Source organism: Callorhinus ursinus, unplaced genomic scaffold, assembly GCF_003265705.2.
Source record: "Callorhinus ursinus isolate GAN/ISIS: 27379988/994484 unplaced genomic scaffold, GSC_fseal_2.0 scaffold4, whole genome shotgun sequence".
Classification (NCBI taxonomy): domain Eukaryota; kingdom Metazoa; phylum Chordata; class Mammalia; order Carnivora; family Otariidae; genus Callorhinus; species Callorhinus ursinus.
This window is the reverse complement of record NW_027397066.1, coordinates 44960601-44976176: the sequence shown is the minus strand read 5'-3', so window position 1 is coordinate 44976176 and position 15576 is coordinate 44960601. Positions and strand designations below refer to the sequence as shown.

General features: G+C 43.2%; 2 protein-coding genes across 4 annotated transcripts in view; one reads left to right on the top strand and one right to left on the bottom strand.

Annotated features, from left to right (window-relative positions):
* Positions 1 to 2164, bottom strand: part of POLR2B (RNA polymerase II subunit B) — a 45939-nt gene extending 43775 nt beyond the window's left edge. Inside the window, exon 1 of one of the 2 annotated variants that reach the window (XM_025887038.2) lies at positions 2011 to 2164. In XM_025887038.2, the coding sequence (XP_025742823.1) occupies positions 2011 to 2029 (19 nt within the window). In that variant the 5' untranslated portion in view covers positions 2030 to 2164. The remainder of the gene's footprint in view (positions 1 to 2010) is intronic. The other variant, XM_073891738.1, reaches the window with a different exon arrangement.
* Positions 2165 to 2324: 160 nt separating this feature from the next.
* On the top strand, positions 2325 to 15054 carry NOA1 (nitric oxide associated 1). Of its 2 annotated transcripts, XM_025887039.2 has the most exons (7): positions 2566 to 3964; positions 5475 to 5639; positions 6294 to 6499; positions 9655 to 9786; positions 10903 to 11019; positions 13879 to 13999; positions 14731 to 15054. In XM_025887039.2, the coding sequence occupies exons 1-7, from the start codon at positions 2818 to 2820 to the stop codon at positions 14928 to 14930; spliced, it is 2088 nt and encodes a 695-aa protein (XP_025742824.1). In that variant the 5' UTR covers positions 2566 to 2817; the 3' UTR covers positions 14931 to 15054. The 2 variants fall into 2 exon arrangements, with proteins under 2 accessions (XP_025742825.1, XP_025742824.1); XM_025887040.2 differs by lacking the exon at positions 9655 to 9786 and having other exon boundaries at positions 2325 to 3964.
* The last annotated feature ends 522 nt before the right edge of the window (positions 15055 to 15576 follow it).

The window sequence follows — 15576 nt, the reverse complement described above, 5'->3', positions numbered from 1 at the left end:
TCTCATGCTCTCTCTCTCTCTCTCATTCTCTCTCATAAATAAATAAAATCTTTTAAAAAAATAAAAAAATAAAAAAAAATAAAAAACAAAAACAAAAAAAAGATATCAAAGGACACAGGCAGGAATGGAATGTAGACTCAATGCTGGAACAGACTTGATAAGAGAAGTAACTTTAACTCTCTTTCCACAGGATTATTATACATTGCTAATGAGAATACACTGGGGTGCCTGGGTGGCTCAGTCGGTTGAGTGTCTACCTTCAGCTCAGGTCATGATGCGGGGTCCTGGGATCGAGCCCCATATCAGGCTTCCCACTCGCAGGGAGCCTGCTTTTCCCTCTCCTCCCCACTTGTGCTCTATCTCTCAGATAAATAAAATCTTAACAAAAAAAAAGAATATAAACTAGTACAGTCACCATAAAGGTCACTTAGCACCATCTGCAAAATGTTAAACATGTATATCATTTGAGCTGACAATTCTATATCTAGGAATTTCTCCTACAGACATACCTGCACTGGACAAAATGACATGTACAAGATAATTAATAACAGCACTATTTGAACCAGAAAAATACTGGATATAACCCAAATACCCATCAATAAAACACTACTTAAGGTACATCCATACAAACTAGGTAGGTGTGAAAAAAATGAGGTGCTCATGAAAATCTCCTAAATATAAATATATATATATAAATAAAAGTGCAGAAAAGTGTGTTATCTTTTTTCTGTAAAAGGATGGAAAACAGAATCCCATTTCTATTTGCTTGAATATGCATAAAGCACTCGAGAGAGAACCTAAGAACAGAGGTAACTTACTGTGGAGGAGGCTCACTCTACACAGATGGTGGACAAGAATAAAACCTTATGCTTTAACATTTTAATATTTTCTACCTTGTGAGCCATGAGAATATTCTACCCACTCAAAAAGTTAAGCTAAGAAAACTTTTAACTTTTTTTCTGAGATAGGAGTTAAGAAATCTAATGATGCTAACAAATTTCCAGACTCAAGATAGGAGACAGAGAAGTTTAAACAGTAGTTTACGTTTTTTCTTCTTTTTCTCCATGGAGTGGCCTGGGAATAAGGAGAAACGTGAGAGGTGGCTACAAGACTGGGAATCAGAAAAAGGTGGTTTGAAATAGTAGCTGTGGAGAATGGAAGACCCAGCATTAAAAATACATAATGAATATACACTAGACACGACTAAGAATTCTACATGTGAAAGGAAAAAACCAAAGACATATTGGCCCTACTCAATAGGATACGTAACACCTGAAAACTCTTCCATCTGTAGGGAGACGAAATTTAAAGGTCTTTTTTTAAGATTTTATTTATTTGAGAGAGAGTGAGAGTGAGAAAGAGTACAAGCCAGGGAGGGATAGAGGGGCAGAGAGAAGTAGACTCCCTGCTGAGCAGGGAGCCCGATGTGGGACTCGATCCCGGGACCCTGGGATCATGATCTGAGCCAAAGGCAGACGCTTAGCCAACTGAGCCACCCAGGCGCCCTGAAGGTCATCTTTTAAGACAATTTACTTAAGACATATGACAGCATGAAGGAACGCCCGACACAGACACTAGATTCTTTGACCCGGCTGTAAAACCTAGCACAATGCTTGGCACAGGCTAACACTCAACAATTCAACTATTCAATAAATTCACTCTGGCCTCGGGGGAAATCCAGAAAGGAGCCCTTTACTTCAAAGTCAAAACAATGGAAACTGTCTTACTGCTCCGCACGCCATTTCAATTCGGGAAGGCGGTATCAGACTCAGCCAGGAGCAGAAAGTGGAGAGAACAAAATCACCTGACCAGGAGCATTAATGCTAAGGTTCCCTGCACCCTCCATCTTTCACAATCCCAGCTTCGTTCCCAGCCTGGGGAATGTTGGGGGCACGACTGGGAACACTTCAGCGGCGAGTAAGGGGGAGGCCGCAAATCCTCAATTGGTTCAGCTCCCCACTTTTCCCTCCTTAGATAGGTAGTAGCGGAGTATTCTGAGGAGTTACCTACCCTCGTCCGCGTCATACATATTGGCAAACGGTTCCCAAGTTCCTAACTCTTGGAATCAGAGAAAATCGCGCTGCAGCCTACAACACCCGCAGCGTGAAGAGAAGTAATTTCCGTCTCCGGCGTTCCCAGAATGCTCTGCTTCTCAGGCCAAAGGCCACCCACAAAACGGCTAACGTAAGATCTGCGCCTGCGCAAGTGGGAGGCTACGGTTTGATGAGTTAGAATTGCGCACGCGCAAATCGTAGACACCCCCCCCCCGCCTCCGGTGGCTGATAGCGAGGACTGTTCCTCTAGTGAGGATAGGATCTCGCCAATTAAATTTTTTGTTTTTTCAATATTGTTGCACAAATAATGACACCTAAAAAAACCAGAAAGATGTATTAATAAAAGATATTAATTGAGGCCGTGGGTATGCGGCATTTGATGGGGGGGTTTTTTTGCACTTCTAGAGACTAAAAACATGAAGCTTTTAAAAAATGTGATTCACTAAAAGCGAGTTGTGCCAGCGATGGCGCGTTGAAGAAGCCTGAAAGTACACAAAACCCCCATTAGCCTCTCCCGCCCACCCAGCTCAGCCTATGTCGCCGACGCTTTTGACGTAGCTTTGAATGGGTTCTCCGGCCTCAGATTCTTCATCGCGAGAACTCACAGGATTAGACGCGAAAGAAGCCGAAGTGCGCTTTCCGGTAAATGAAAGCCCACCAGTAGTCCCGGGCTTAAGTCTCAGGATTTTAACGCGCATCTCGGGTCCCAGTGCGCCTGCGCGCTTGTGACTCCGCCCCCGCCGTGCCCCGGGTTGCGGTCTCCATGCTGCCTTCACGCTTCACCCGCCGACTACTGTGGCCCTTCCTACGGGGATCAGCTCCCACCGTAGCGCGCCATGTCCCTCGGGAGTCGCTTTTCGAGAGATATGCGGTCGCCTCCTCCTCTCAGCACCCATCGGACCTGGGACATAGGCTTTCCCATGGCTCAACGGCGACTGGGGGTTACGAAGGGAGGATTGACATGGAGGAGCATTTTCTGTTCCCCGAGTACGTCTCGGAGCCCGAGCCTGCACCGATCCTCGAAAAGCAGCTGCGAAAGCTGCAGCAGCGGCAGGAGGAGGAGGAGCGACAGAAGCAGCAGCGGCGGGAAGAACGGCAGCAGCAGAAGATACGGGCCAGGAGCCGGCTACACCTGGTCGTGGGACAGCCGGACCCGACGGTGCCGCCCAGCGGCCTGAACTGCTCGGGCTGCGGAGCGGAGCTGCACTGCCAGGACCCCGGCGTGCCCGGCTACCTGCCCAGCGAGAAGTTCCTCAGCGCAGCGGCGCAGACTGACGGCGGGCTGGCGCGAACTGTGTGCCAGCGCTGCTGGCTGCTGGTGCACTACCGGCGCGCCCTGCGCGTGCAGATGAGCCGCGAGCAGTATCTGGACCTGGTGAGCGCTGCGCTGCGTCGCCCGGGGCCCGCCCTGGTGCTCTACATGGTGGACCTGCTCGATCTGCCCGACGCCCTGCTGTCCGACCTGCCCGCGCTGGTGGGCCCCAGGCAGCTGATCGTGCTGGGGAACAAGGTGGACCTGCTGCCCCAGGACGCGTCCGGCTACCTGCAGCGGCTCCGGGAACGACTATGGGACGACTGTACCCGCGCAGGGCTCCTGCGGCCCTCTGGCCACCGAGGACCACAACACGCCGGCGAGGACCCGCAGCAAGACGGGAGGGAGAATTCGATTCCTTCCGCCAGGACCCGCACCGTGCTCAGGGATGTACGGCTCATTAGCGCCAAGACTGGCTATGGCGTGGAAGAATTGATCACAGCGCTTCAGCGCTCCTGGCGTTACCGCGGCGACGTGTACCTGGTTGGCGCCACTAACGCTGGCAAGTCCACTCTCTTCAACACGCTCCTAGAATCCGACTACTGCGTCGCCAAGGGCGCTGAGGCTATCGACAGAGCCACCATCTCCCCTTGGCCTGGTGAGCCTTAGGAGGCCCGCTCCCTTCCTTTTCTGAGATGCTGAAAGTCTGGTTGCAGCCCAGGCACCTCGTATGTCCTTCCTTAATGTCCACCAGGGGCTGTCTGGAGCCTTCCGTTTAAAAATTCTCTCCATACTTTGGTCACGCCTCTTTTGTGTCAGCCTAGTTAGTACTTGGAAATTTAGTACATGGTAGAGTCATTTTCTCATGGGCATATATATGGAGCACTTCTGTGTTCCAGTCACTGTTCTTTAGGCACTGTAGATGAACCAGGAAACAAAGCAAGAGTTCCTGCTCTCTTGGAGGTTTCCCTGGTAGCTTTACTTTGTATGTTTCTCTGGAAAGTCGTTCTTTTTACTTTCTTTTTTTCCTTTTACTTTCTAAACTTCCACCCCCTCGGTCTTACTCTTCATATCTTAAGTTTATTCATAAGATCAGTATACTATACACATTTAACACTTGAATAATTCACTAATGCTATATGATTTGTGGCTTTGAGAAAAAAAGTCAACTTTGTGGGTTTTGCTTTTTTTTAAGATTTTATTTATTTGACAGAGAGGTAGAGAGCACAGGTAGGCAGAGTGGCAGGCAGAGGGAGAGGGAGAAGCAGACTCCCTGCTAAGCAGGGAGCCCGACGCGGGACTCCATCCCAGGACCCTGGGATCATGACCTGAGCCGAAGGCAGACGCTTAACCGACTGAGCCACCCAGGCACCCCTTTATTTATTTATTTGTCAGAGAGAGAGCACAAGCAGGGGGAGCAGGAGGTAGAGAGAGAAGCAGGCTCCCTGCTGAGCAAGGAGCCGATTCAGGACTCCATCCCAGGAGCCTGGGATCATGACCTGAGCTGAAGGCAGACGCTTAACCCACTGAGCTACCCAGGCTTCCCTCAACTTTGGTTTTAAGAAACATCTGTAATTGCAAAATGGGTCCTTCTGTGACCATGTTGGTATTTAACAGTTGGCAGAACTGCCTTATTTGTTCCTTTGAAACCAGTGTTTAACTTTGATAAGCTCTTCTTCTCTGTCCAGGACTTTGGTTAAATTATATACAGAAGTGTTTTTATGCTGGATGGTAGTACAGTGAAAATGGAAAGAAAGCAGGTCTGCAGATTTGGGATTCAAATCCAGGTTGAGTCTGTGGGCCAATCTCTGAGCCTATTTCCTCATCTATAAAATAAGAACGATCTTGTAGCAGGTTGTCATGAAGGTTAAGTGAAGTAAATCGCAGTACCCAAGTCAGTGTAGCTCCTCAAAAATGTTAGTTTTCCGGGGCGCCTGGGTGGCTTAGTCCATTAAGCCTCTGCCTTCGGCTCAGGTCATGATCCCAGGGTCCTGGGATCGAGTCCCGCATCTGGTCCCCTGCTCAGCAGGGAGTCTGCTTCTCTGCTTGTCCTCTCTCTCTAAAAAATAAATTAAAAATCTTTAAAAGAAAACATGTTAGTTTTCCTCCCCATATTCCTTCTTCTTGTACAATGTTTATAAGAACATATTTACTCTTTGGTATTTCAGGTACTACATTAAACCTTTTGAAGTTTCCTATTTGCAACCCAACACCTTACAGGATGTTTGAAAGACAAAAAAGGCTTAAAAAAACTGCAGCTGAAGGTGAAGAAGATCTTAGTCAGCAAGAACAAAATCAACTTAATCTCTTGAAAAAGCATGGTTATGTAGTAGGTAAGCGTCTTCTATAGGAGAACTCTTGTTGGGGCTATGTTAAAATTTTTTGTTGAACAACTTGAAATACAGCTGTCTAGGGCTAGCCAGTTTTTGTGGGGAGAGACTACTCTCCTTGTTCTGGAACAAAGAGGCCCTTGAGAGGCAAGGCTGCTGTTTGGAAACCCAGAGTTAACTGTGCTAAGAAAACTGAAACAGTAGATACTTGGAGAAATCCAGGAAGGGAAACCTGCAAAACTTCCACCTAGCCATTGTCAGGGGTGGAAGCATTTTCGCTGAGAAACAGCATCCTCTCCTTGCAGACCAGCACAAGTTGTGGACTCCATACCGCAGCTTTATATTAGATTGTCCCTCTCTCCTTGGTATTTTTTTCAACCTTCCTTCACTGAAAACAGTTTGGTTGCCAGCACTTTTCCCCCAACCACCCAGCCCCTTGACCAGTGTACCCAGCTAGTGACATATTTGACCATTGCAAGAGTCTGACCTCCACTGCCTTTGAAAAAAAGGGCAAAGGTATCATTGTAGTCTTTCTTCCAGATACCATAGTTAGTCTAAGTAACTTGTTTTTGAGGCAAGTGAGGAGAATAAGAATTATCTGTCTGAAATTAAAAGCTTCAAAGGAGTGACTAATAGCTTGAATATAACTTGTTCTAGGAAGAGTTAGAAGAACATTCTTGTATTCAGAAGAACGGAAAGATGAAGCTGCCTTTGAGTTTGATGCTGATGCACTTGCCTTTGACATGGAAAATGAACCTGTTATGGTTGCAGATAAATCCACCAAACGAGTAGAATTGACCCCGCAAGATGTGAAAGATGCCCACTGGTTTCATGACACCCCTGGAATTACAAAAGAAAATTGTGTACGTTTTTGATGTCTTCTGGAACTATTAACTTTCAATTGCGCGAGTGCCATCTTCATTGGCAGAACACAGGAAAGGCGTATCCTTTCACTTTAGACTCACTTCTGATTCATTCATAGAAGCAGTTCAGGGTGAGCTATGTGCCATCAAGATCTGTATTCTGTTTGGTAGGCTTCACTGCTCACAACCTCTTTGTGTTAGTGTGGTTGTTATCTTTGTTAGGGAGACATTTATAAAATCCTAGATTTTGAGGTTGGAAGAAAACAACGATCGCTGCAGTCCGGCCACCTATTCTATGCTTGAATTCCCTCTAAACATATCCGTCCAGCTTGAACTGAAATAAGGAGTGACTCACCATCAGCTAAAGTAGTGTCCCCTCGTCTCCCGTGGTAACCCATCTGGCCTTTGACCTGCTCTTTGTGTGGAGCTGAACAGTCTCCCTGTAACTTGTACCCATTGTTCCTCCAAATGGTCCTGTATGGAATGAACATAATGCCTGTTTCCCTTGCTAGACTTTGAACTATTTTAAGTTTAATATCTTATTTCTTCCTCACTCTACTCTTTCATTAGTTCATCCAACAAACAATGAACATTTACTGTGCTGACATAATTCAGATGATTTCTCTTTGTTTCTTGTAGTTGTTCTCTCTAGAGGCTTTTTGTCAACTCAGGCCTCTTTTCAAAATATTTTCTTATTTGTTTTTGTCCTTAAAATATGACACTAAAGGGCGGCTGGGTGGCTCAGTTCGTTAAGCATCTGCCTTCGGCTCAGGTCATGATCCCAGGACCCTGGGATCTAGCCCCGCGTCTGTTGGGCTCCCTGCTCAGCGGGGAGTCTGCTTCTCTCTCTTCCTCTGCCCTTCCCCCCTGCTTGTGTGTGCTCTCGCGCTCTCTCTCTCCCCCTCTCAAATAAAATCTTTAAAAATATATATGACATTAAGAACTAAATTTCTTATGTAAGTGCCCTCAGATGAGCACAACTTAGAATAAGATTAACTCCACCTGTCTTGCCCGTACACGTCTTTTTACTCCAGTTACAATCTTCTGGGCAACTTTCTTTTATCTCATTAAATTAAGCCCATATCCTACACATTCATTAAATCTCACAACTTTTTATTCATTTGCAATTTTGATTATCATCCAAGTCACGGATTGACTGAAGAATGCATCCAGGATACAGCCTTACAACAGATCCATTAATCAGTTTCCTTTGAATCTGGTTACTGACGCAAGTTCCTGATTTGCCTAATTATGTCTGTATATGCCTATTAAACAACAGTGGTGTCTTAGCTTCTTTTCACTCTTTGCCTTATCTGGATCACTTAGTTTCAGCCTCAGAATTATACTCTATTTAGTGTCTCATGTCATAGAATTATGTAGACATTTTTAACTTTTTTGCGCTCCTAGAATAATTGCTTGTGTCCTGTCTCTTCCTTAGCAATCTGTAGCTTCAGAGTAACTGGACTGCTTTCTAATAATGTTCCAGCACTTGAACTTCACCATTCACCAACTTATTCTTCCCTTTTAGAATCAAGTCAAGGATAGCAGTTACTTTAGTCATCTGTACCTTCTTGTCAAATAGAAAAGCAAGAATTTGCTAAATACTGTAGCCAGCAAAATGAGACCCTAAGTTTTTAGATCTAAAAGGGCTCTGGCAGTTTGTTTCTGTGTCAGTTTAATGATACATTTATTAGATGCCTTAAACCAGTGTTTTTCCAAACCACATCAAGGAACTCTGTTGAGAAATAAATTAGGGTCTCTGCTAAAAAGGGTTAAAAGGCTTCTACTGCAGGTGGCTTTTAATGTGCTTTTTAAAACAGATGCTGAAGAAAGTACTTGTGGCCCACATATTTTCTTGTGAGGCTTTCTAGGTTTCACATATTCTTTATTTCCTTGTTATTTTTCTTTTTTTGTTGTTTTTAAGATTTTATTTATTTGAGAGAGAAAGCAAGGGGGGGCATAAGGAGAGAGAGAGGGAAAGAATCTCAAGCAGACTCTGCACCTAGTACAGAGCCCAATGTGGGGTTCGATCCCACAACCCTGAGATCATGACCTGAGCTGAAACCAAGTCAGATGCTTAACTGACTGGGCCACCCAAGCACCCCTCCTTGTTACTTTTCTTAAGAATCAAGTTCATAAAAGTTTTTTAATCCACTTTTTTACCTTCTCTAATACTTTTTTTTTAATTTTTTTAAGTAATCTCTACACCCAGTGTGGGGCTCGAATTCAGAACCCTGAGATCAAGAGTCACATACTTTACCAGCTGAGCCAGCCAGATGCCCCATAATATTTCTTTTTTAATCAGATTTTGATTCCTTAAATCCTACCAGAATCTTGTGCTTCCTGGCTTGCCTTTTCTAGTTACTCTCTTTAGGAACTCTTCATCCTTAGAAGCCAGAGTAGTCATAACTTTCTCTCTCGTTTTTTGCTGAGTGTTTGGGGGAAATAAGAAAACTGAAGACCAGACTTCAGAAAAGGGTTCTTCAAAGCTCTATAACTGCTCCTAGAATGAGGTGACCATTTTGCATTTAATGCATGCATACTTGCCACTGGGCTAGCAGATGGCATATTGCCTTACCTTTACCTGAGAACTACTGGTCCCTAGAAGCCTTGGTGGAGAGAACATATGTGCTGTTTCGGGATTGACACATCAGTGTTTTCAGTTCACACCAATTTTGACATTTGAGGGATGCTACTGACATACAAAGTCTTATACTCCCATATAAGTTGTTTTGCTCAGTATTAAGTTGTGAAACAAGAGTAGAGCCATCCATAAATCGATTGATTTAGAAAGAATGTAGCAATTTTATGTGCAGCAAATTCTGACATACTTTGGTTTATTGTGAAGTCTGGAAAAAAAAGTTATCACTTTTTTTTTTTAAGATTTTATTTATTTATTTGACAGAGAGTGGGACAGCGAGAGAGGAAACACAAGCAGGGGGAGTGGGAGAGGGAGAAGCAGATTTCCCACTGAGCAGGGAGCCCAATGTGGAATTCGATCCCAGTACCCTGAGATCATGACCCGAGCCAAAGGCAGACGCTTAATGACTGAGCCACCCAGGCATCCCTATCACTCTTTACCTTAAAGGTAAATCACAATATATCGTATCTTCAATAAAAGTAATTCTCTAAAATATCTGCCCTCTGCTTTACAGATTTTAAACCTTCTAACAGAAAAAGAAGTAAATATTGTTTTGCCAACACATTCCATTGTTCCAAGAACTTTTGTGCTTAAACCAGGAATGGTTCTGTTTTTGGGTGCCATAGGCCGCCTAGATTTTCTGCAGGTAAGGAAAGTCTGTTAAAAAATGACTTAGGATTACTTTAAGAATGCAGATCTATGAACGAGATTGGCAAATTGTTGATAACTAGTTCATGACTAGTATCAACTAGGAAGTTGATACTTTTTTGTTTGTTTGTTTGAAAATGTCCATAATAAAAACTTGGGAAAAAGAAATGGGGAGGAAAAACAAGTAGTATGTCTCAAAAGCTAGATCTTCATTAGGATATTGAATGCCCCATACAGCTTGGCATGAGGAAAAGATACTGCCCCTATCCTGTGGTATTGTTTCACATGGAAATCATAGGTTAAAAAAAAAAATAGGTCCAACCTTTAGGTACAGGGTTAGTGTGCATTAAATAAATCCCGCACTTTTTAAGTTTTTATTTTTAAGTCATCTCTACACCCAGTGTGGAGCTTGAACTCACAACTCCTGATCAAGAGTCACATGCTCCACTGACCAAGCCAGCCAGGCGCCCCTCCCACGCTGTTTATATCCCAAGCTATGTATACATTACATATGTGCTTTTTTGTTTGATATTCATTTACATAGCATCATTCTGGTGATTTTAGAGTATTTATAGAATTGCTCCCTGTTTTCCCAAAGTGAGGAGAAAAAGAAAATGTAACATGGATGTATCCAGCAACAGTAAATGTAACTTGCAGGCCATCGCTATAGCATATTTCTTGGGTTTTGTGTTTTCTCATAATTTTTTGGCAATTTAGACTTACACACTTAAAACCCTTATATGTTTCATTAAAGCCCACAGAATGTTAAACCTAACTTTATACTGGCACAATTAAAGCATTTCCTTTTACTTATATTCCCATATATATACTTTTTTTCTTTTTTTCTTTTAAGTAGGCTTCATGCCCAGCATGGAGCCCAGCACAGGGCTTAAACTCATGACCCTGAGATCAAGAGTCAGCTGCTTTAACGGACTGAGCCACCCAGGCACCCCTTCTTATGTTTTTCTTTTAAATCTACTTATTTACATCTCCATATATTTATAAAGGGAGCTTGGTTTTTTTTGAGGGGCATGGTAATTGATTGTAATTTGTAATATGTTGGTTTTGCAAGTTCTTCAGTCTGTAAAATAACTTATTTTCTTCCTTTCTTAAGGGAAATCAGTCGGCTTGGTTTACAGTTGTGGCTTCCAACCTCCTCCCTGTGCATATTACTTCCTTTGACAGGGCAGATACTATGTATCAGAAGCATGCCGGTCATACATTACTCAAGGTGAGGCAGCACACTTTGAAGATTGCACAATTGGGTTAACCTACACTGTGACAGTCCCACAGCCCTGCTAAGAAAGCCTTTGTTGGACCTACCATTTTTGTTATATGATCAGCTAGCTCTCTCCTCACCTGTTCTGCTTGAGGATTTTGGCTATAAAGTAAAGTGGACCCTATAAGAAAAGGGATGTTGTTTGGACTGATCCTAGAATAGCTACAGACTTGTGTTTTCTCTAAACTACACTGGCCAATACCGTAGCCACAAGTGGCTATTTCAATTTAAATCTAAAATTTAGCTTTTCAGTTGCACTAGCTACTTTCCAACTGCCTAGCAGTCACATCATTGCAGAAAGTTGTATTGGATTAATGCTGAGCGAAGAGAAGCCACACATTTTCTCACAACTGGGGGCATTACTGGCATCCAGTGGACGGAGGCCAGGGATAATGCTGAACATCCTGCATTGCACAAGAAAGACTACAATGAAATATCTGGTCCAAAATGTCCGTAAGGCCAAGGCTACGAAGTCCTGGTCCAAGTGGAAAAGATCTCCTCCCAGGTTCTTACTCCCAGACACTTATAGATTATCCTGGCTTTTTACTTCTGCTCTACTAGTTCCTTCCTTCCCCCATAAGTATGCTACAGTTTCATCTTTAAAAAACAAAAGAAAACAAAACTCAGTGTCCTGCTTCTTCCTTCTTTTACAGTCAATACTTCTCGTGCTCCTCCTGTCCTCTGCAGTCCCTGTTTGGTCCTTAGTGTGTCACTGAAATTGTTCTAAGTTCACCAAATACTGTGTGGGAACTGTTTTCAGCTTAATAAGGCATTGCACACACGCGGTTAATGTACAATGTCTGTACAGTGTTTAAGATCGCCACAGCCAGACGGTCCAAATGCTCTTTTCCACCACTTCACAAAGCTGTGTGACTGTGTCGTACCTACATCACAAGGTTGTGGTGAGGACTGAGTTCCAGGGCACTGCTGTAAGTCCTATGTGTTTGTGATGATGATGGAACACATCTACAAAAATACCAGGTGCATCCAGCAGAGGTGATTTAGTATTAATTAATGCTTATGCAACTGAATATAAGCCAAAACCCAAAATATATACCTGCCCTTCAAAGGCTAAAGATAAACCTAACTTGAGAAGTAAATGCTTCTTTATTTCCTAAGAAAGCCAGACTGAAATTAAAACTCCATTGAAATAATTGCCCTGAAGTGAATATTCCAAAGACTTGTAGGATTTGCAGGGTGGGTGAGCATATAAAGGCAATCAGCAATATAGGATCTATTGATTTTTCTACACTTAACAGCCTTTGGTTTTCCCATCAGATTTGCTCACTTTTTAGGCAAAACGTTAATACATGAGTTGAAATACAGCTGGAGACTTACAGGAAAGAAAACTTCCTGAATTTGTTTAATATGGCTCTCATAAAAATGAACTCTGTGGTTCTCTACCCCCACTCATCTGTGTAGTTTTCGGAGTGGACATCACTGATACTTTCCAAAGCAACAGTCCCAGCCTTCTCTCCCACTGTAACAGAAACGTGTTTGGGGGGCTACTCTGAGACTCATTCTTGCCTCCCGGTTTTCTTACCTCCCAAATGAAAGTCAGCCCTGCCTCCTAATTATCACTGAATCCAGCCTCCCAATTCAGGCTGTAATCTGATGTCAGTAGGCTGTTTCTGAGATCCTGAAGTATTTTCTTAGCTTCCAGCTTTTGCCCTCCTCCAACCTCCACCCCGAATATACCTACACGGCCACTAAAGCAGTGCTTCTCAACCAGGGTTGACTTTTGCCCCCAGGGGCCATTTGACAATGACTGGAGACAGTTTTGTTTTTCACAACTTGGATACTGAGTAGATGCCAGGGATGCTGCTAAAAATTCTACAATGCACAGGACAGCCTCCCCAGCCCACCCCCAAAGAATTATTCAGCCTAAAATGTCAATAGTGCCAAAGTTAAGACACCCTGCACTACAGAGATCTTTCAAAAATACAAAGCAGGCCACAGTATTTTTTTATTCCTATCTCTATTCTTTTTCCTGCTTATAATTCCCTGGTAGTTCCACATTACTGAGAAGTCCAAACTGATAGCGTCATTACTAATACACACTCATACACAGACGTAATATACCCTATACAGTTAACTACAGTTCCCTGAACTCATCATCCTTTTTCCTGTTTTTCTGTCTATATATATGCTAACCCAGAATACCATTCCAGTAAGTAACTTCAACCTATTTCTCAAAATACTGCTCAGATACTGCTTCTTCATTAATGTTTTCCTCGACCAAAACAGTGTTTATTACTTCTTCCTCCACAACCATAGTACTTAATAGACACTTCCCATCACACTCCTTACCTTGTAATTTGTCTACCTGTTATCTCCACCTTCTGACCACTGTGGGCGCAGGGACCATATTATAACATCTATCTTGTGTCCCTCATGTTAAACACAGAGAGATCTATTAATAATTATCCAGTTACTTCCCATTCATGGACACATCTGTAAACAGAAGCTGAACCTTACCCATTATACATGTACCCTTCACTTGTAATGAGGCAGGGAGGGATTAATCTTTGAGGCCAGCCAGGCCTATGAGAACTAAGGTATTTTGAAGGATGTTACCGTAATTGCCAAACATTACTCTGTAAAGCTTTATGGAGGGCTGTAAAAATAGTGTAAACTAATAAAACAAGATGCTGCTATCAGGAGGTTACCACCAGACACATGCTCACATGCAGATTTTGTCACTGGGATCTCTATAGGCTTCATCTCCCTACAGAGCTCTCCCATGCTTTTCATTTGAACTAGAAATGATTGGGGGTTTTCAGTAGCTGAGAATATTTATCTCAATGGCAGGTTCCAATGGGTGGAGAAGAACGAATGGCAGGATTTCCTCCTCTTGTTGGTGAAGACATTACATTAAAAGAAGGACTTGGGGAATCTGAAGCAGTGGCTGACATCAAGTTTTCCTCTGCAGGTAATTTTACACCAGGCACTTTTTAAAAGGTGAATAAAGTAGCCTTATTGATTTACAGTATATTTTTATAGAAATGTGCATTTAACTGACATAAACTGAGAGGATTTTAGGAAATACGTACTAGTTTATTCATTAAATGCAACCTACTGTAAAAATAAATTTGTACCTTTTCACAAATGCATTGCATGCTTTCTTTAAAAATAGAGCAAAAGAGGGACACCTGGGTGGCTCGGTCATTAATTGTCTGCCTTCGGCTCAGGTCATGATCCCAGAGTCCTGGGATCAAGCCTGCATCGGGCTCCCTGCTCAGCGGGAAGCCTGCTTCTCCCTCTTCCTGCCACTCCCCCTGCTTGTGTTCGGTCTCTCTCTGTCAAATAAATAAAATCCTTAAAAAAAAAAAAAAAGGCAAAAAAGAGCAGTAACCTCCTTTGGTGCTCCATTTTGAGCTTGAGCTTGGTGTTTTTTGTTTTGTTTTGTTTTTTTAAAGATTTTATTTATTTGAGAGAGAGAGAATGAGAGATAGACAGCACGAGAGGGAAGATGGTCAGAGGGAGAAGCAGACTCCCCGCTGAGCAGGGAGCCCGATGTGGGACTCGATCCCGGGACTCCAGGATCACGACCTGAGCCGAAGGCAGTCGCTTAACCAACTGAGCCACCCAGGCGCCCGAGCTTGGTGTTTTTAATAAGATGGTTGCTAACACCATTTTGTGTTCTGTCGCATGCCTGCATAGGTTGGGTTGCAGTAACACCTCAGTGTAAGGACAGACTGCATCTCCGAGGCTACACACCTCAAGGAACGGTTCTGACAGTCCGGCCCCCTCTCTTGCCACATATTGTTAACATCAAAGGAGAGCGCCTCAAGAGAAGTGTGGCCTATAAAACCAAGAAGCCTCCTTCCCTTGTGTACAATCTACAGAAGAAGAAAAAATAGATAAATAGGTGAAGTTGATCTTGTTCACACTGAATATTAACTATATTAGACATAACTACATACACTGAATTGTATTAAATATAACTACAATAAAGCTCTCTTTGCTCCCACCCTTTTTAAACCACCCAAGACTGCCTGTTTGTAATGTATTGAATTTGTAAATACAAGTTTTTTTTTTGTAAGATATGTATTTGCGACCCAAATATACCTAAAAAGGAGTTCAGCCACATTCAAGTTTCTCGCACTACTTATTTATTAAGACCAGTTAGAGGGCACCTGGGTGGCTCTGTTAAGCATCTGCCTTCCGCTCAGGTCATGATACCAGGGTCCTGGGATCAAGCCCCACATCGGGCTCCCTGCTTAGCAGGAAGCCTGCTTCTCCCTCTCCCATTCCCCCTGCTTGTGTTCCCTCTCTCGCTGTGTCTCTGTCCGTCAAATAAATAAATAAAATCTTTAAAAAAAAAAAACAACAACAAAAACAGTTGTTGGGGCACCAATCTGGCTCAGTCAGAGAAGCATTCAACTCTTGATCTCAGGGTCATGAGTTTGAGCCCCATGTTGGGGATAGAGATTACAAAAAAAAAAACTTAAAAAAAAAGACCAGACGTCATTTATTTGCAGCCTAATTGAGAGAGCAACACAACAG